This window comes from Struthio camelus, chromosome 24 (genome assembly GCF_040807025.1).
Source record: "Struthio camelus isolate bStrCam1 chromosome 24, bStrCam1.hap1, whole genome shotgun sequence".
In the NCBI taxonomy this organism is placed as follows: Eukaryota; Metazoa; Chordata; class Aves; order Struthioniformes; family Struthionidae; genus Struthio; species Struthio camelus.
In genome coordinates, this window is record NC_090965.1 from 5544375 (window position 1) to 5563215 (window position 18841).

General features: G+C 67.1%; 1 protein-coding gene across 3 annotated transcripts; it reads right to left on the bottom strand.

Moving 5' to 3' along the window:
- Positions 1 to 241: 241 nt before the first annotated feature.
- On the bottom strand, positions 242 to 17604 carry PACSIN1 (protein kinase C and casein kinase substrate in neurons 1). 3 transcript variants are annotated; one of them, XM_068918409.1, is made up of 10 exons: positions 17459 to 17604; positions 6039 to 6171; positions 5512 to 5668; positions 5094 to 5329; positions 4735 to 4890; positions 4143 to 4318; positions 3612 to 3732; positions 3373 to 3497; positions 2856 to 3049; positions 242 to 2511 (listed from the first exon to the last, which is right to left on the bottom strand). In XM_068918409.1, exons 2-10 carry the CDS (start codon positions 6099 to 6101, stop codon positions 2402 to 2404), a joined length of 1338 nt encoding a protein of 445 aa, XP_068774510.1. In that variant the 5' UTR covers positions 6102 to 6171; positions 17459 to 17604; the 3' UTR covers positions 242 to 2401. The 3 variants fall into 3 exon arrangements, with proteins under 3 accessions (XP_068774510.1, XP_068774513.1, XP_068774512.1); XM_068918412.1 differs by lacking the exon at positions 17459 to 17604 and adding an exon at positions 13508 to 13597; XM_068918411.1 differs by lacking the exon at positions 17459 to 17604 and adding an exon at positions 7199 to 7366.
- Between the last annotated feature and the right edge of the window lie 1237 nt (positions 17605 to 18841).

Consider the following 18841-nt stretch of genomic DNA (forward strand, 5'->3'; position numbering starts at 1 on the left):
TGAATAGGAGGAAAACCGGAGCATCCCTGCTCCCTGCAGCACACGGGCAAGAAAACGGGTCAACCTCGAGGTTTCGGCCGGAGCCGCATTTCTGGGACGGAAACACCCAGGCGCCCTGTCCCCCTGCAGCCCCGAGCCCCAGGGCACCCCGCGAGCTCGCCCGGGGTTTGCAACCCCGGCAGCTACGTCTACGAGGGGCGAGATCGGCGCTCGCGAGGCAAACGAGGACCCAGACGGGGAGAACGCTTACAGACCTCAGTTATTTTCGCTTGCTGTTTTTGTTGTTGTATCCACGGTAATACAATCACAATATATATATATATATTATATATATACTTCTTAAATTACACAATCAATGTACAAAAAACCGGGGTGCGTTGCTGAGACAGGTGGTTGGTTGGGATTTTTGTTGACTTCTTTCCCCCCTCGCCCCCATTAGTGTGACTAGCAGAAGAGACGGGGCTGGGCGGCTCTCGCCCGCGGTACCCAGCGTGCAGCGGATGTCCTTGCTTCGGAGGAACACCCCATCCCCGGGGCCAAAGAATTCGCGAACCAACAGACCGGGGAAGAGAGGAGAGGCAGGAGAGGAGCGCGCGGGGAAGACTATGGCATTGATGCAGGCGGGGGTGATGTTATGGAAATAAATAAGGAACGGACGGTGGAAAGGAGCTCCTGGGCTGTTTCCGCAAGTTGCCCATGGCGGAGGGGTTGGGGTGGGAAACAGTGAAGGGGCTACGTTACCCGTGAGTCCCCTGGCAGCAGGGCTGGGTGATCAGGGTCTTCCATGGCCTCGCGTCTCCGGGACACAAGCTTCCCACGCAGTGGCTGGTGGCAGAGGCCAAGGCCAAACGAGGACGGGAGGTGCTTTCTAAGAGCCGCAGCAGAGCAGACGTCCAACAGAAACACTCGCGCACCCGCTCTCCAGGCCGCGGAGGTCGGACGTGGCGGCTTCCCTCAAAGTGCTGCAGCGGGTCCTCTGTGCCGCGGGCTCGGGGGTGAGGAACCGGCCAGCGGGACTGCAGGCTGTGGCCACAAACGCCCCTGGCTGGTGAGGATGCAGAGCAGATCCGGGCTGGCGGCAGCAGATGGCCCGGGCTGGGGCTGGCCGGAGAAGGGCAAAGCCTGCAGCCCCTTCCCGCCGTGCGGAGAAGCACGCTGGTGTCTTGCTTTCAGCCGTCTTCACCAGGCTCCTTCTCTGCCGTTCCCACTGCTGGGCTGGGGTCTGGTGCCTGCGCCGAGCCTTCTTCGTCCTCCCGGATGCTTACCAAGCTCTTCCCACCTTGGCTCCCAGCTGGACACAGCTCCCTGCCCCGGTGCGGGGACCAGATAGCCCGAAGGAAGGCGGCTGCTTCACTGTGCAAGGCTGGGTTTTACTTAACCACCTTTCCCCTCCTGCCAGTGCAAAGCCTGGGGCCGTGAGGTCTGCTCCTGCCGCAGGAGGATTTCGCAGCATCCAAGCTGGACCCTGCTTCACCGGGCTGGTTGTGAAGGTGCGTCCAGTGGCATCAAACCAAGGTGAGGTTTCTCTCCAAAAAGCTTATTTTAGGCACTGCTGGGCCACCTAGCCCCGGGTCTGGTTAGCCCTGGGATAATGCCCTTGCGACAGCCGCAGGACATCGGCTTTGGAGCATCTACCTGCTCCCAGAAGACCACATTTCCAGCAAGACCCTGACATCTCCAAGCAGAGAAGGGGCCTGGCCTGGCACAGAGGAGGAAGCTGAAGAGATGCCACCAGACTATAAGGCTGGGAAGGTCCAACTGTGCCTCGACATTGACTCTGCTCCCAGCCCCATCCACAGCCCGCTGCGGGGTGGGGAGGGACCAGCTCACGGATGGGGCTGGATGTCGGTGGGGGAAGAAGAGGAATGTTCATCCCCTTCCCTTGGGGAGGGAGGGCTGTGACAGAGCATGAATCAGGGAGAAGAGCATGGGAAGATCAATAAATAAATGGAGTAAAACTCCATTTCCTCTCATTTTCAGGGGAGCGAATTTGATTGGTCCCGGGAGCTTAAGTGCCGTGCGTTTCAGAACAGTTCCAGCCAATCAGAAGGTGGCTCATGATTTCAGTATCTTTAAAAACCAACCAATCAGAAGCTCTCACTGGTTGGGCTTTAAGATCTTGAGGTATCGGCTTTTCCCTTGGAAAACCAACTAAAATAGAAGAACGGACAACGTCATCTTTCGCGTCACATTATCTTAGAAGAAGAAAAAAGCAACTATGCAAAATACTCTTCAGAGACAACTCTTAAAAAAATAAAAGCTTGGTCGGAAAATATGTCTGAATCTCTAACTGTGAGGAGTGAACGACCAGACGGCGAAATGGCTGGTTGGCTGGTGGAGAGATGGAGACAACAGAGGGTGGATTTATCTGCTGACTGCAACGAGGAGAACACCACAAGACTTAGATAGCCTCCACGTAGTTGGCTGGGTAGAGACCTAGCTGCCCGTTGTCCAAGCGCCCTTTGCACCACCCTTGCTCATCTTCTTCACCTAGTTTGGTTAATTCATCACCTGAAGCAAAAGGCAGAAAGGGGAGAGCTTGTTGCAGTGTGCATGAAGCCTCTTCTAACTCCTCCTTTTCTCCCCTGGATGCAGATTTACCCCAAACACTCAGAACTCCAGGGCAGAAATGCAAGGGGTGAGCCCAGGAGACCCCACATGCTGGGTCCCAGCCTCTCTCCAAACCCGCTCTGGTTCGGGCTCAGCTTGTGCCTTCCCCTTTCTTCCAGTTAAACATTTCAAGGGCTGGAACCAGAAATGATTTGAGGGATTTTACGCCAAAAAGCAGGACAGCGTGCGACCAGCAGCTCTGGCAGAGATGCTCTGGGTGACCCAGCACCCACGAGGGGCCATACCTGCTTTGAAGCTGAGCTCATCCTGTTCCTGCCCGTCGTAGTCGTACAGAGCCCGCACCCGCACACCCTTCCCCGACGGCTCCTCGTCGAAGGGGTTGGTGCCACCGTTAGCCTCACTGGTATTGAAGGAGTTGCTGCCTTCATCGTCAGACCACTCTGCGCTGTAGGTCTGGCCGCGGTCGTGGCTGCTCACGCTGCGGGTGGGAAGGAAGCGGGGAGAGGGCTTGTCAAAGCAGGCAGAGAGGGAAGGAGGAATGGGCATGCCAGGGAAATCTGGATGGGTGCTGCAGCCTTCCAGAGGTTACAGGGGAATGAGGACTACAGCAAGCAGGACCCTGGGCAAAGGGCATGGCCCCCACCAGGCTGCCCACAGCAAGCAAGACACAGAAGGAGGGCACTGAAGTGTTTGCTTGGGCAAACAGAGCGCATTTCCCTATGGCTGACACTTACCTTGGGGTGTCTCCATCCTGCCCAGGCACCCCCTCCTTCCCATCAGCAAGCCATCTGGCACACTCACCTCCCACGCTCCCCTCCCTGCGCCCCTGTCTCGCCCCCGCTGCTGGCGTTGGTCAGGGTCACCCCCTCGCCCTTCTTCAGCTTCTCTTTTCGTGTTATCGTGTGTGTCAGGTCCGGGTTCCACTCCTGGAAGCACAAACCAACCGGCCCCTGAGCACCAGGACAACCAGTAAACCCTGTGGGGCTCCCAGCACCTGCGGTGGCAGCAGTGGCCCCATGCCTGGGGGTCCTAAGCCTCACCTCGAACTGAGGCCAATTCATGGGCATCCCTGGGCCGCTGGTGCTGCGGAACCATCGGAGATCCTCCTGCGCGTCCGAGAGGCGGATGGTCTGCTCCAGCTCCCGGTAGACAGTGGCGTAGCTGTGGGAGAGTCACAGGTTGGGGTGCTGCAAGCGGGGAAGGACCCCGCCGGCAAGTGGTGTGCTTCAGCAGTGGGGATGGTTGGGGGGGGGGGGGTGAGAAGCCAAGGTTATGTTTCCCCCTAGGAGCCACTGGAGGGCGCCAGACTCCCACACAGCCCACCTGCATGGCCGCCGCTCTGGTACCTCTTAGTGGCCACAGCGGTGGCAGGAGGACCCTTTCCCTTGCATTGCAGGGCACTAGTTTGCTTGGAAGCACTCAGGCCCTCCGGGGCTTGGTTTGCTGCTGGGCACCAGGAGCAAACCTTTTGCTGGCGCTGGCATCGCTCCTCCCAGCTCCTGACCACTTCCACACTGACCCACCACACCTTTTCCCCAGCCAGTGGGCTGGCCAGAGGAAGATGCACCTACCTGCTGCTCTCTGCCAGGTTCAGGTGCCTCTTGATGTCTAGAAGCACTTCCTTGAGGAAGTTGAGCCTCTTCTCCTCAAACTGCTGGCACTGCTCAAAGACCTGCTCCATACTCTCGATGTACTGCGGGGTGCACTTGTTCAGCTCGTCCAAAACCTTCTCGTACTTCTCCTGAGTCTGCAGGTGCAACACGGTGTCTCAGTTACAGCTCAGGCACCTCAGAGACCCTTTCTGGGTACTTTGGAGAAACCCAGCTTCAGCCAAGAGCCTCCAGGGCTGAGTCAGTTTGGCTGCAAGAGAAATCTTGCCCCAGGAAAAGCGGTAAACCTCGGCTCTGCTCCTGCTGCCCTCAGCACTGTCTGCAAAGCCTGAGCCTTCTGCTGCTGAGTTACATGGTGCATAGGGAAGGGAAAATGGGAATGAAGGGGGGCAAATGGGAGGTGGTGGCCATTTCCACTGATTTTCACTGCCCGAGTAACCCTAGAGCCTGACACCATGTGACCCTTGGAGCAGAGGCAGCAGCCGAGCTGCATGACTGCTTTGCTGGTGTGACTCCCAGCTGTCCCAGGACCGGCCTGGGCAGTGACTCGCACCTTTTGCACGTCTTGCTTGCACTTTTCCACTTTGTCCTGGAGCTTCTTCTGCTGCTCGGGAGTGTTGGATTGCTCTGCCTTGCTGTTGGCTTCACGGGTCATCGCCAATTTCTCCTCCTTGCAGGCCAGGTGGTAGGATTTCTTGGCCGTCTCCAGCTAGTGAGAGAAAGGGGAGAGGATAGACATCAGAGCAGAAGTCACAGCCCCCTGCCATGTCCCTCTGCCTGCCCTCCCAGCTCCTGGGATGTGCCCCTTGGCTCTCCCTGTGCTGCCCAGCTTGGAACAGGCTTCCCAGAGCCTAGGGCTGGGAGATGGCCCCTGCCAACCAGGATGGGCCATGGTTTGCATCTTCTCCTCACCTCCTTGAGCTTCTTGGCCCAGGGTTTCTGCGCTTTTCGGAAGCCATCCTCTGCCTCCTTGGCCTCCTTGAAGCCTCCCATGATTTGCTTGTGGTAAGCATCCTTCTGCCAGTTCTTGACCTTCTCAAAGTCATCGTTCAGCAGGCTGTTCTTCACCTCCTGGTGCAGCTCGCTCACCTTGTCTGCCTCTGTCATGATGGCACCCCACGCCTTCTCCATGCTGCCATACTGGGGGCCTGTGAGGGTGGAGGGGACAGCTGAGCCTGGGCATGCAAACCCAAGCCCTGGGTGCTGAGGCGGGCTGGTGTCCTCGCCTCCCTTTTGCAGGTGGGGACACCGAGGCATGACAGTGGGACCCAGGTATTCTGGTTTATTGCCAGCGTGGGGTGACCTGTGGCACAAGGAGAGGCTACAATACCTTTCTCGATGAGCTGCCTCCACCTCTTGGACCAGTCAGTGAGCTGCTGAGCATAGGACTTCTCAATCTTGGCCCTCTCGTGCACGCAGTTCATCAGGTCATTGCAGAGCCGGTGCCCATCGTCGATCCGCTTCACCGTGCGCTTGTAGTTCCCCACCTGGCACAGGGACAGGCAGGCGTGGGCGCCGCAGCCGGGGTGCCAGGGGGTTGGGAAAGGGCTGGGTGCTTCGGAGGGGATCAGGAGGGGCTCAGGGATGGAGGGGCTTTTGCTCTGGGTTGGCTCAGCCCCAGCTCCTGTGTCCCCTCCACCCCACTCTGCAGCCCCTCCTGCACCCAGGCTGGCCAGGGCCAGGGTCTGCACCCATCCTGCACCGAGCATGCATAGGATCTGCGTTTGGGGCACTCGTGGTGCCTGCCCCAGTGGCGACGGTGGTTCGGGGCTCTGTGATGCCTCGCTGGGGACGGGAAGGAGAGGGGCTGCCGGGGCTCCCCAGCTCCGAGCACAGGAGGATGCAGCAAACGCTCACCTCCCAGAAGCTGTCAGTTATTTCCTCCACGGACACTGCGGACTCGTCGTAGGAACCCGACATGGCTCCCCGTCCTGCCTCGAGGGTTCGCACGGGCGCTCGGTTGCTCTCCGAGAAGCACCAGCCTCATGCACTGCGGAGAGAAGCACCGGGCTCAGCGGAGAGGACGGGTCCCCGGGGTGCGACGCTGAGCATGGAGCACGCCACCGCCGGGGCACCAGCAGAGGCACCCGAGCCCCGCGGCAGGGCTGCCGCAGGAGCGAGCCGCACGGCCGCCGGGGATTGCTGCCTCCCCCTGCCCTGCCTTTGCCCTCCCTGCAGCCCCTTTGCGGGATGCCTGGGGGCTGCAAGGACGCGTGGGGCTGTGCGCGTCCCCGGCCGTGCAGCCAGCTTGGAGCATCACCCTGAGCACTGCCCCGAGCTGGAGGAGCCCTGCACCATGCACACGCCGAATCAACCCCCTGGCAGGAGAGGTTTGCACAGGGAGAGCAGTGGTTTTGGCTGGGATGCCCTTAGAGCCATGTCCCTGTGCTGCGGTGAGGAGCTGGCGTGTCCTCTCCGGGCACGGAGATGCGCCCTGTCCATCTGCTCATCCGCCACTGAAGCTGGTCGCAGGCGGCCCCGGTGCCCGGTGTGGGGCCAGGCTGGCAGCGGGACCTCGCGGCAGCCCCCCGGCGAGGAGCAGCCTGAGCCGGCGGCTCTATCCGGCTGCTGTCACGTGAGTCGGTCCGCGGCGGCATCGGCACAGATGGGTTAGAAAATGGGAGCTGTCGCCCTGCAGGTCCTCCTGGGAGAGCAGGGACCCGGCTGTCCCCCGAGCGCAGCCGGCGCTCCTCTCCTTCCTGCCCCCGGCACCGCCTGTGCCCTAAACCGCGGGGCTGAGGGTCCGGCTGGAGGGGCTCCGAAATCAGCATAGTGCCCAGCCTGGCTTAGGGAACCACAGACAGCCCCTTCCAGCCCACCTCCACCCCAGCTCTTAACCCCAGACCGGCTGCGGCATCCGCGCCCTCTCGCTCCGCGGAGTTGCTTATGTAACGGCGGCGAAGCCCGATCTGCCGCAGAGCGGCTGCCGGTCGGGGCTGAGGGAGCAAAAACCCCAAACCGGCTCCCTGGGAAGGAGAAATCCCGGGGGAGGAAATTACCGCGGAGGGGGCCCTTACCCGGCGAGGGTCCTGCCCCGGCCGCTGCGCATCCCCGCGGAGAGGCCGGGGCGAGAGGCCGCGACGGGGCCGGGGGCGGCTGGCGGGGGCGAGCGCAGCCCCAAGAAATTCTCGTCCTGCTATTCCAACCTAATCCGTCCTGATCTTCAGAAAAACGGCATCCCCGGAGCGTCACGTGGCCCTGCCGCACGGCTTAACCCTTTGCCACTCCGCCGCGAGCCGCACGGGAGCCGGCGAAGCGGCTTGGCGCGGGGCCGGGAGCCGGCGCGGCGGCCGGAGCGGGGACCGCGGTGGCCACGAGCATCCCGCAACCGCCCTGCTCCGGTCGTGCTCCCGCAGGGAACCGCCGGGCCGCGCAGCATCTCCCCATGCGATGGGGCCAAAGCTGCGGGGAATCGCCCCCGGCTCCAGCAGCCCCGTCCCCGAAAGCGCTGCGGGAGGCGGATTCGGCCGCAGCCTGCGAGGTGGAAGACGGGATGCATCTCCCTAGACTTCTTCCTTCTCTGCCAAATTAGTTACTGGGCTAACGGAAACAGGATTTCCTCTTTTGGGCCAAAACCCTTGGAAACCGTAACGAAAGCTGTGGATTTGGGGCTGGTCTCAAACAGCAGCCTGGTCCTCCCGCCCGGGGCTGGGCGAGGAAGGGGGACAAAAGTGGGGTCGTGGCGGCGGGGGGAGCCGGCCGAGCCGGCCGGCGGGGCCGGGCAGGCTGCCGGGGCGCAGCGGGAGGACGGGGTGCCGAAACGGTTACTGGGGGGGCCGCGGCGGGGCTCGCCGCGCTGGAACTAACAGGGCCTCGCAGGGATTTAGTGATATAACCAAGAAACCCACCAATCCCCGGCTGCTGTCCCCAGCCGGTTAAAAATAAACGCGTGACTCCGGCCCTCGCGCGGCCTCCGAGAGGCAGACGTCGGCGGGAGCGCGGCGACGCCAAGCGCAGCCGGCACCGTCCCGCCGGGCAGGCGCGCGCCGGCGCTTAGCTTCGTTACGGGGAGCGCCTCGGGGAGCAGGACGGAGGGGCGTCCTCGGGGTACAGCCCCGGCCCTGCCCGCCGGCCCCGGAGGGTGCAGGGAGGTGGGAAGCTGAGGACGAAACACAGCTACGTGCCCGCGGGAGCCCGGGGATGGCGGGCAGAGGAACCGGCCCCGGCGGGCAGCGGGCAAGGGAGTTGGGGGCTGCCAGGTCTGCGTATGGCAGCTCCCCGAGCTGTGGCTCTGGGGGCTATTTTTGGCTCTGCATCACTTTACATTTGCTGCTGCCTCGTTGCCTCTCTCCAGCCCCGCGCGTTCACGCGCCCACCGATGCACACGCGTGCATGCATGCGTGCCCGCGTGCACCCCCGGGCGCCGGCTGGCGCGGGGCTGCCCCGGCTCCCCCACCGCAGCCCCGCGCGGCCCCGCCGCGGCCCGTCGCTTCGCATCAAGGCAGCCGGCGGTGATGCCCGGCACCCGCAGCGCCGACGAGCCGAGCCGCGGCGAGCGGCCGGGGGGGGCTGCCAGGACCCGGCGCCGCGCTGCTGCCCCTCCGGCGCTGTCAGAAGAGGGGGCTGCGCTTTGCCCCCTCGTCCCCCCACCCCCCGTTTCCCTGGGGAGCCGGACCCCCCCCACCCACCTGCAGCCACCCCGGCCAGGCCGGCTCAGGGCTGAGCATTGCCACAGCTCGTCTCATGGGGCACGGGGAAGGAGCGCGAGGGAGCAGCCGGGGGCGTTGCAGGGGGTTTCTGCCCCGCGCGGGCGGCAGCTGGCCGGCGAGGGGCGGCGCGGGCGCCGGCGGCTCCTCGGCTGGGCGCAGGCGCCAGGACGGGCCGCCGGGCCGCTGGCCGAGGACGCGGCCGGCGGCCCCGTGCAGGCAGGAGGCTGCTGCAATGCGGAGGGCTGCTCCGGCCGACGCCGCCGGGGCGGACGGCCGCCTGGCCGTACCTCCGAAGCCGGGAGCTCTCGCTGACGGCGCCCCTCTCCCCCCCCCACCCCCCCCCCGGCCCCGTCCCAGGCACAGACATCCCGGCTCGGCCCTGCGTCCCGTGGCCTCCGGCATCGGGAGAGGCACCCGGGGCGCCGAGGGGCTGCCTGGCTTCCAGCCAGCGCTGCGCCAGCGTCCGCGCCAGCTCGCTCGCTCCCACTTGCTACGGCCGGAGGGCAAGCAGCCCGGGTCGACGCACGTCCCCCCCGCCAGGGCCGGCGCTTGCTCCGGGGCTGCCCCCAGGTCCCTTTCCCCGCTGCTGCCCCCCCTCCCCGCGCCCCCGGCCCTGTCCGCGCCGGCGCTGCCCGTACAAAGGCGAACGGCTATGCCCCCCCGGAGCGGGGCCGGCGCCGCAGCTCGGGGCAGAGGTTTCCCACGCCCCGCGGGACGCTGCCCTGCACCCGCCTGGGGACTGAGCTTAAAACCCCCTCTTCAAACCAGGCTTAGGGACGTGGGGTAACTCCCCCGACAGAGCCCAGGGCCAGCTGGGAGACGCAGCTGGGTATAAAAGCCCCCCCAGGGCAGTGCTGCTGGACCCTTGGGTGGAGGGAAGGGACCTGCTAGCAGCTCCCGTCGGGCTCCCCTGCCCCTGCCCTGGGGGACGGTGCCGCTTCCAGGGGCGTCCAGCCGTCCCGCGTCCCTGGCACCGGGGGGGGGACCCCAGCCCCTCGCTCCCGGGGAACGGGCTGTCTCTCTCCAGCTGCGGGATGGAGCCGGGAAGGCGTGTGCAGCCGTGCTGGCTGATGCAATCCTCCCTCCCAGCTCCTCTGCTGCTGCTGGGGCGGCAGAGAGGCGCTCGGGCCGGGCTGAGCGTGCCCGGCCCTGGGGCAGGGCAGGGAGCCGGCGACGGAGAGCTGCCGCGTTTGCCGTCGGCGCGGTCGCCGCCGAGCAGCCTTTCCTTGGGCTGCTGTGACGCTGCTGCCCACCCTGCAATGCATGGCGCGGCGGCATGGGAAAACCGACGGGCAGCGGTGAGCTGCCCAGGGAGGCTGCCAGGCGCCGGCGGCGGCCCCCGAGAGAGGCTGAGGCCGGACGGCGGGACGCTCGGGCGCCGGAGGAGCGCGCCGTCGGCCGGCACCGGCCTCCTGCTGCAAGGAGCTCGGGGAGCAGGCGGGCGGCTGCGCGGGGACGGGGCTGAGCCCGGGGCGGGAGCGAAAACCCTGACGGGGCTGGGCGGCTGCTCAGAGCCGGGCTCCCGTCAGGGCTCGGCGGGCGCAGGGCTGCCCTGGGGCAGCCGAACCGGCCTCCCCGTTTTCTCGGTTTCGAGGGTGGGAACGCGGCAGCTGGGGCCGACGCGGCCTCCCTGCCCCAAACCGGTGTCCTGGCTCTGGCCGTCCCGCGCTGCCAGCCACAGAGAACCGCGGGCGGCCTCGGCCAGTGTTTCGGAGGAGCCGGCGCCCAGGACCCGCGCAGCATCCCGCAGGGCACAGCCGGCCCCAACGCCGGTTGCTGAGCGGGAGCCCGAACCGATGCGACGCACGGAGATCCCTGGGTGCAAACCCACCCGGCCAGCTCCGCGGCAGAGACGGAGCAGCCCGGAGACCCTCGGCGGCAGCAACCGGGCCGTGAGCCGGGGCAGAGCCGCCGATTTGCCGCGTGCTGCTGCCTTGCAGCTCCTTAGCGGCTCCCAGCAGGGTCATGGTCCAGAGCAGATAGCGTGGGTCGTTTGGAAGGGCATCAGTTGTCTGAGCCTTAATTGCAATTAAGCCCAGAGACCCAGCCTGTCAAGTCAGAGCCCTTCAGCGAGCTTTACCATTCGACAGACGCTGCGCGCTGCTTCCCCCCGCGCAAGGCCCGGGGAGGGCTGGAGGGGGCGGCCCCGGAGCGGGCTCGCAGCACCGGGAGGTGCTGCCGGCGAGCTGGTGCCATCGCTGGAGGGGACGGCAGCACCTCTGCCCTGCCTGCAGCCCGCGGGGACGAGCGAGCGGGGGCGGCCGTGCTGCATCGTCCCCCAAAACGGGGGCTGAGCGGCGGGCGGGAGAGAGCAGGGACAGGGAGGCCGGGAAGGGTGCAGAGCGCGGAGCAGCCAGGGCTGGAAATCGGGCCGGCCGGTGGGAGCTGCGGGAAGGGCGCCCTCCCGCCTCCTTCTCCCCCCAGCGGCGACCCGAGCGGTGGCAATGCGGGGCGGCGGGTGCCCGCTGCAGGGCCGGGCAGCGCAGCCCTGGGGGGCCGGCCAAGGGGGGGGCGGGCTGAGGCTGGCCGGGGTGGGGGCACGCGAAGGGGGCTGCTTTCGGCGCGGCTGAATCACCCCACCTTCGGCGCAGATGCCGACCCCTCCGGGAAGCGCTTGGCGGGTGCTGCTGACTCGCTGCCCCGGGCCGCGCAGCACGCCAGGGCCCGACTGCCGGCGCGGGCTCCGGCGGAGCGGGCTGGAGAGGGCTCGTTGCACGGACCCGTCCCCTTTCGCCCTCCGAAAGGCGGGCGGCACAGGCCGAGCGTCCCCCGCGTGTCGGCGCGTCTCGGTGGGATTTCGGACGGGGCAGAGCCAGCTCGAAGCTGGTGCACGCGGATGCTGGAGCAGAGCTGGCAGCAACGCCAGCTGCACGGCCCCGCGGGTGGCACAGAGGTAGCAAACCCCTTCTGGGATTGTTTTCCCGTGCTGGGCGAAGTCGGCGGCTCCTGACTCCATCGCTTTGCTAAAGCCAAGGCATTGGGTCTGCCCAGCACCGGGCTGCTGCGACGGGACCGGCGCTGCCCCCAGCCGGGTCCCGGCTCGCTCGCGCCGTGGCCAGCGCAGGGTCCCCCCCCAGCCGAGGCGAAGCGATCCGTGCCCGTTATCGGGTGGCGCGTGTCCCGTGCACGGACGGGAGGGCGGGATGGGGGCACGCGCCGTCGGGGCAGCGGGACGGGCTCGGGCCCCCGGCTTAGCGCTTTCCCTGCGATCCGAAGAAACGTCCGTCGTCGTCCTGCTCAGAGGGGCGCATTTTCTAGGGACTTTGCAAACCTCGCGGGAAGAGTTGGGGAAACACGCTCGGCATTTCCAGACAACGCGCGCGTTGCTCTGCAGAGGAGCTCGCGGCCAGGCTGAGGCAGGGCAGATGTGCCGCGAACGTGGGCAGGCAGCCGGGGGCTGGCGGGATGCGGGGATCTGGAGCAGGGCCGTGGCCCCATCCACGCGCCCAGGCTGCGGAAGGGAGACGGCTCTGAGCCACGACTTGCGGGGTTTTGACTTGCCTTCAGTCTCTGCAGCTTTTCTCAACCTCTCTTCTTAGCTCTCTGCCGCAAAAGAGGATGTTGCGACTCCCGAGCCGGGGGTTTTGCAGGCCCAGCAGCGCATTTAGGTACAATTCCAAATAGGAGATTGCAATTAAAGTGAGACCTAGCAAACGGCGGTGCTAGAGGATACGGTGGTGCCGTTCCCCCCACCCCACCCCGCTTCCACGTGGGGACGGGGGGATCCGAGTGTCACGCGTGCCTACGGGGGTCCCGTCCCCTCCACCTCGGCGGCACAGACCCGGCGCTGCGGATGCAGACGGGAGGCGAGATGGACTGAGGGGGGCCAGTGGGAGCAGGGGGCTGGCTCGATCTGAGCTGCGTTTGGTGGGGAAGGAGACTGGGCAAAGAGCTGGAGGGAGTCAAAGCCGGGGGTAGGAAGCACAGGGATGGGGTGGAAGGACTGTAGGTGGGGGGGCGAGGGGTGAAGCCAGGGCTGCAACTGCAAAAGGAGGGATTTCAGTGATGGGGGTGAGGATCTCAGCTGGGTAGTGGGAGAGTGACGAGAGGGAAAGCACAAACCCTCCCTCCCCCCCTCCCTTTACAGCTGGGGAAACTGAGGCACAAACCTGTGAGTGAGGCAGCACCACAGACGAAGCGTCCCCTGCCCCTGGCACCCCCTCAGAAGCACTGGGGGGGCCTGAAGGTTGTGCACACCCCTGCCCTCCCTGGCATTGGGGGACAACGCATCCTGCCTGTGGGGTGCAAACCAATGCCATACTGCCTAGTCTTTGCGTGGCAGCCGTGCTGGGGACCTAAGCATCCTGCATCCTCATCCCCATCCCTGCAAGGGATCCCGGCATCCTGCATTCCCATCCCTGTCTGTGCAGTGGGCACAGGCATCCTGCATCCCTATCCCCATCCCTGCAAGGGAACCAGGCATCCTGCATTCCCATCACCATCCCTGCAAGGGATCCCGGCATCCTGCATCCCCATCCCCATCCGAGCAGTGGGCACAGGCATCCTGCATCCTCATCCCCATCCCTGCAAGGGATCCAGGCATCCTGCATCCCCATCCCTGTCTGTGCAGGGGGCACAGGCATCCTGCATCCCCATCACCATCCCTGCAAGGAACCCAGGTGTCTCGTGCTGCTTTCCAGGCTGCCCCGGCCAAGCCCCACAGGGGACGGTGCTTACCTGGGGCAGGCGGGTGCCCGGCAGATGGGGGTCCCGGCGTGGGCCCGCTGTGGGGCGCCGGGCACGGCGGGGCGGCCGCGCTGCGCTGCGCGCCGGCCGTGCAGCAGCGCCGTGCACGGGCCCGGGCACGCGCCCTGCCTGCAGCCTGCCCGTTGTCATGGCAACGGGGATGGAGCCGCTGCCTGCGCCGGTTGCAAACCTCATCCTGGCGGGGGGATAGTCCCCCCCCACCGTCTCCTGCCCCCAGCCCAGGGTCCCCCAGGCAGCGAGCCGGGCATGCGCTTGCTGCGTCCTGCACCCGGCCCTGGGTGCTGCTGTGGGTGCTGCCTCGCTGTCGGGCTCTGCAAGCCCCTTCCAGCTCCACCAAGGCCCTGCTGGAGACCCTCGCTAAGGCATGGTCCTAGTGTACCCGGTCTTGGGGTCGAGGTGCTCAGCACCCACCGACCAGGGCTGCCGCACTGCCTGCTGCAGCTTTCCCTTGCATTTAGGCTGCAAAGGGGCTGCTTTCTGCCCCAGGCTGCACTGCCAGGAGCCTCTCGGTAGAGCTGAATTAGGATCCCGAGGGTCCCGGCGCTCTGTGTGTCGGCCCGGGGGGTCCCAGCCCCTCGTGCACGGGCAGCAGAGCCCGCCGGGACTCAGCCGTGTGCCCCCCTGCTCTGAGTTGCTCTAATGCGCCGTTTCGGCATCATCCCCCGGCTCGACGGCGATGTGAGGGGAATTAAAAGGCAGCAGGAGACAAGAGCTTCGAGCTGAGTAATAGAAGCCGCCTTCAGCGGCTGCACTAATGAGGCTGCCTGGCTGCCCCGCGCCGCGGCCGCCCGGATCGGGTTGCCCAGAGGACGCAAGCCGGGTCCCGCGCGGCTCCACTGCCAGCTCGTCTTTCCTCTAACGAGCACTTTTGACTTGCTAATGAAGCTCGGTGGGGGCCCCCCCCCGGCCTCGGCACTCCCCAGCCCGGCTCCGAGCATCCACCGGGAGCCGGGGCCGGCTCGCTCCGGGTGCTTCACCCCAGCGCCTCCCTGGCGCCCTGCGCTGTCTGCGGCGGCGGACGGGCTCTGCGGGCGCCTGGCGGGGTTCGGGCGAGGTGGCGAATCCAGCCCGCTGAATCGGGCTCCTCGCCCCCCTTGCAGCCGCTGTGCCCTGGGGTTGGTTTTGCCACCCGGCACGTTTGGCAGAAGGAGCCACCTACCAGACCTGGCAAAGGCGGAGCAGAGACTTTTTGGGAAGAAGATTTGACGCCCCGACGGGCGATTCGTCTGCTGATGCCCCGAGCGGCGGGCAGCGCGCCGCAGGCCGCCGAGCCGGCACAGGGCCGGAGCGGGGACGTCCCGGCGGGCCGAGGGCAGCCCCCTGCCTTGCGGCTGCCTCTCTCGGTTGGCTGCAGCGCTTCGGCGTTGCAAAATCACCTCGGCTACAATTCCTGCAAAACGCCGGGTGATTTTCGCCTTTTGGTGCTTCAGGCCGTTAGACTCTCCGGCAAGAAAGCGGAGACGGGAGACTAATTGGGCAGCGGCGCCCTGACAAACGCCTCGGGGAGCTCTGCAGTCCTTGGGTGGCGCGAGCTGGCAGGTCTCAGCCGCCGCTCTCTGCACCGCCGCCTGCTGCGCGGGGGCATCAGGACGCGGAGGGGCGACCGCTCTGAGCATCGGGGCTCGGACGAGCTGAGCCACATCTCTTTGCCTGGCAGGCTCGCTCGCAGCTGGGGAGCCGCGTCTGCCCGGCTGCCGAGCTGGCGCTGGGCTCACGGGACGAGAGCCAGCCGCTTCTCCCCCAAAACCGCTTCCCCGACACGCTTTTCCCCCGGCTTTCACTATCCCACGGGTTACTATTTCCCCTCCTGCAAAATCAGCGCCCGCGTGGGAAGCAACAACCGACGCCGGCAGGAAACGAGGCCTGATTTAGGGGGCCGCTCGGCGGTCTACGATGACGCTTCTGCCAGCAGCGCGGCAAGGCGCTTCCCTCCCAGAGGAGCGCAGCAGAAGCGTCGCGGCGGCCGGAGGGGCCGAGAGGGGTCCCCGGCCGGCCCCCAGCCTTCCCGCTGCCGAGCTTCGCCCCCGCCGGCCGTGGGAAGCCAGGCGCGGGGCTATTTTGCATCTCTAATTAGCGGCGGCAGCGGCGGGCGAGCGCAGTCCTGCAGAAAGCGAGCCATTGTGCAGGGCCCCCCCCGCCGGCGCGGCGCAGGTGCCGCCACAAACCCGGCTCCCACCCAAACAATCCCCTTTTTGTCCGCTAACCGCCGGCCCCGGGGGTATCGTCGGAGCCCTTCCGGGGAAGGGGCAGGGGCCGCGCCACAAAGGCTCCATTTTCCCCTGGGAAAGCAGCTCGCGGCGCAGGGCGGAGAGGCGCCGAGGTATCGCCCCGGCCGGCCGGGCCCCGGCGGCACCTCGCTGTCCCCCGGCGCCTGCAGAGCTGCAGCAGCCACCCGGCTCGCTCCTAGGCCTCGCACAAACGTCGGGCGGGCCGGCCGCCTGGCGAGGGGACAAAGTCTCCCCGCGCGGGGCCAGCGCTGTTGGCAACGCCGCTGCCCCGGCAGGAGGAGCGGGAAGGACCTGCTCCGGGCTCCGCAGCAGAGGGACCGTCCTCGTGCTCGGGCGCGGGACCGACGGCCCCCGGGGGCTGCAGGGCCAGGCCGGCAGCAGCATCGCCGGGATCCCTGCAGCCGCTCGGAGCCGCCGGCGCTCGAGCTCCGAGGGTAGCGCGGAGGGTCGAGGCGGCTCGGAGAGGCGGCGGGAAGCGCCGGCTCTAATCCGTTTAGCAAAGCGCTTGCTTGGCCGTTCCCAAGGCGGGTGCAAGAGTGGTGCCGCGGGGCTGGCGGCTGCGGTGGGAATGGGGGGACGAGCCCGGCAAGAGGAGCCGTTTCGCCCCGGGGGGTGGCCGCAGTTAGGGCAGCATCTCCGGCTCTGCCCCCGCGACGTTTTGGCTGCCTCCCCCTGCCTCCCGGCTGTGCAAAGCGACAGCAAAGCCCCGACGGAGATGCCACCAGGCTGCCGGCCCCGCGCGCCCCGGCTGCACCAGCCTCCGGCTCGGCTGCCCCTCCGCAGCGCCGGGGCCCCCCGAAACCGGCCGGCGCGAGCCCTGCGCCCCTCGGGGCGTCCCCAGCAGCACGTGCGCACGGACCCCCTCCACCCCCTCCTGCGGGTGCAAAGCGGCCAGGAAGGATGGTGAAGCTCCCCCAGACCTTCTCATCTCGGCTCTCCGAGCCCCTCCGGAGCTCAGCCCCCGCCGCAGGTCGTCCCCTCTCGGAGACCCCGAGGAACCCCCCCACTCCCCCCCGGCGGCCCCCGCGGTGCTGGCCCAAGGCAGAGCCGTGCCGGGGCCGGGGCGCTGCCAGGGCCCTGCCGGAGGCTGGCACCCACCGGGGGGCCGGGGTCCCTCCGGGGGACGGATCAGCGTTTGGCCAACGTGTCCAGAGGGCGCTGGGGATGGGGGTTTGGGGCAGGGGGGCAGGATGCTGCGGCAGGCGACGCCGGAGAGGGATCAGGGAGGGGGCGCGAGGGGCGCGGGGGCTAGGCACGGCGGGGCACGCCGAGGGCTGGCGCTGCCCCCGCCGCGGGACCGCGAGGAGCCGGCTCGGCCCGCAGCAGCGCCTGGGAAGGGGGCCACGGCCCTTGGAAGGCCGCGCCGGGGTCCGGGCGCGGGACGCGGCGCTGCCCGCCGGCCGGGCGAGACGGCGCCGCCGGGGCGGCGGGGAGACGAGCGCAGCGGTCAGCTCGCTCGGCGCCGACGGCCACGACATCTGCGGGCCGTTCGGGCCCCGTTTTCGGCTTCCAGCTCTGTGTCATAGGTTCACGGAAAGCTTTAGGGACCCGGCTTCGGAGGGGGCCAGCTGGCGGGCTCCCAGCAGCGGGCCCTGCCCCCCGCCCCGGGGCCACCCGCTGCCTGCCGGCACCCCGGCCGCCCGTCGTCGCCTGCCCCGACCCCCCCGGGCGCCCGGGGACGGCGTGCCGGTACCTGCGCGGAGAGGCTGCGGGGACCATGGGCAGCGGCGAGGGGCGCCCACCGGGGTGGCCCGGGCGCCCGGGCAGCTGGCAGGCAAGGCCGGTTGGCTCCGTCTCGCTCCGGCTGGCGCTGCACATTGGAAGGAAGGTCACAGCAGATGGGGAGGAGGGGGGTAAAGATCAGCACGGAGATTAGAGAGGCATTTTTAGCCAGCCAATCGCCGCCCCGGCTCGGCGCAATGACTCCTTCGCAGCGCAAGGTGAAAACATTACTGCAGAAGCAGCAAGGAATAAGCCTGGAGCCCGGCTTGGCCTGGCCAGGCGGAGGCAGCTGTGGCGTCCCGCTGCCTATACCCCCCGGCTCGTCTCTCCTTCATTTCCTTGCTCTTTTTTTTTTTCCCCCCTTGCAAGCTTTTATTTGCAGCCTCCTTCCCTGCTCCTCTCCCTCTGCTCTCCTAGCCAGCCCCTGGCACCCCGGGGCTGATTTGGGGGGTCCCCGCACTGCAAAGCCCCGCGGGGTCCAGCCGGGGCAGTTTGCAGGGCACAGCAGCCCTCTCCCCGCTGCCGCCCGCGGGAGCCCGGCCCCGGCTCTGGCATTTCCATCTCCGAATCAGGCAGGAGGAGCGCCGGCGTGGGAGAGGAGGACGCCGCGGCGCCCCGGGGCGCCTGGACGCCGTCCCCGGCGGGCGGCCGTGCTTGGCCCACAGGGCAGCGCGGGCAGTGCCGGGGGCGAAGGCAGCAGGTCGCCCTAGGAGGGACGAGCCGCTTGCAGCGAGCGCAGGTGCACGGCGGCTCCGTGCCTGCATCGGGTACGAAAGCACTGTGTTTCGCCGGACCTGCTTCAAGGAAAAAAAAAGGAAGGTTTTTTTTTTTTCCTCCGAAGCGCAGCCAGCTGCTCTCAGCTCCTCCTAACGACAGAAGGGCCCCGAGCCCGGAGGTGCGCAGAGCAGGTTTCTCTCCAGCACGTGTTGGAGTCCAGGGAGGTTGCGCTCCTTGGAGCAAGGTGCAGGAAACAGCCAGTCTGGCACTGCCCAGCTTCTGGGTCAGCCTGTCCCAAGCGTTTGCGGGTCGCAAAAGCCGCGCGGCACCCAGCGGACGCACAGAGCCCGAATCGCAGTGTGAACGCGCCGACACCGTGGGGAGCTCTGCAGGCTCCTTGCAGCGGTGCCGGGAGCCCGCAGCAGGAGCCGGGAGGGAGGCAAGCGCTGTGCCCCGCTGCTTTCTGCTGCTCCGCGGGGTCTGATCAGCTCCATGTCAGCCCAAAGCGACAGGGAGGCAGGGGTCCGGCGGCACAACGGGGAGTGGGTAGACGTACATACACACGCAGATGGAAAGATAAAAGGCAAGCGTGCCCTGTGCTGCAACCAGTGCAGGACGGGAAGGAAAAGACCTTTTC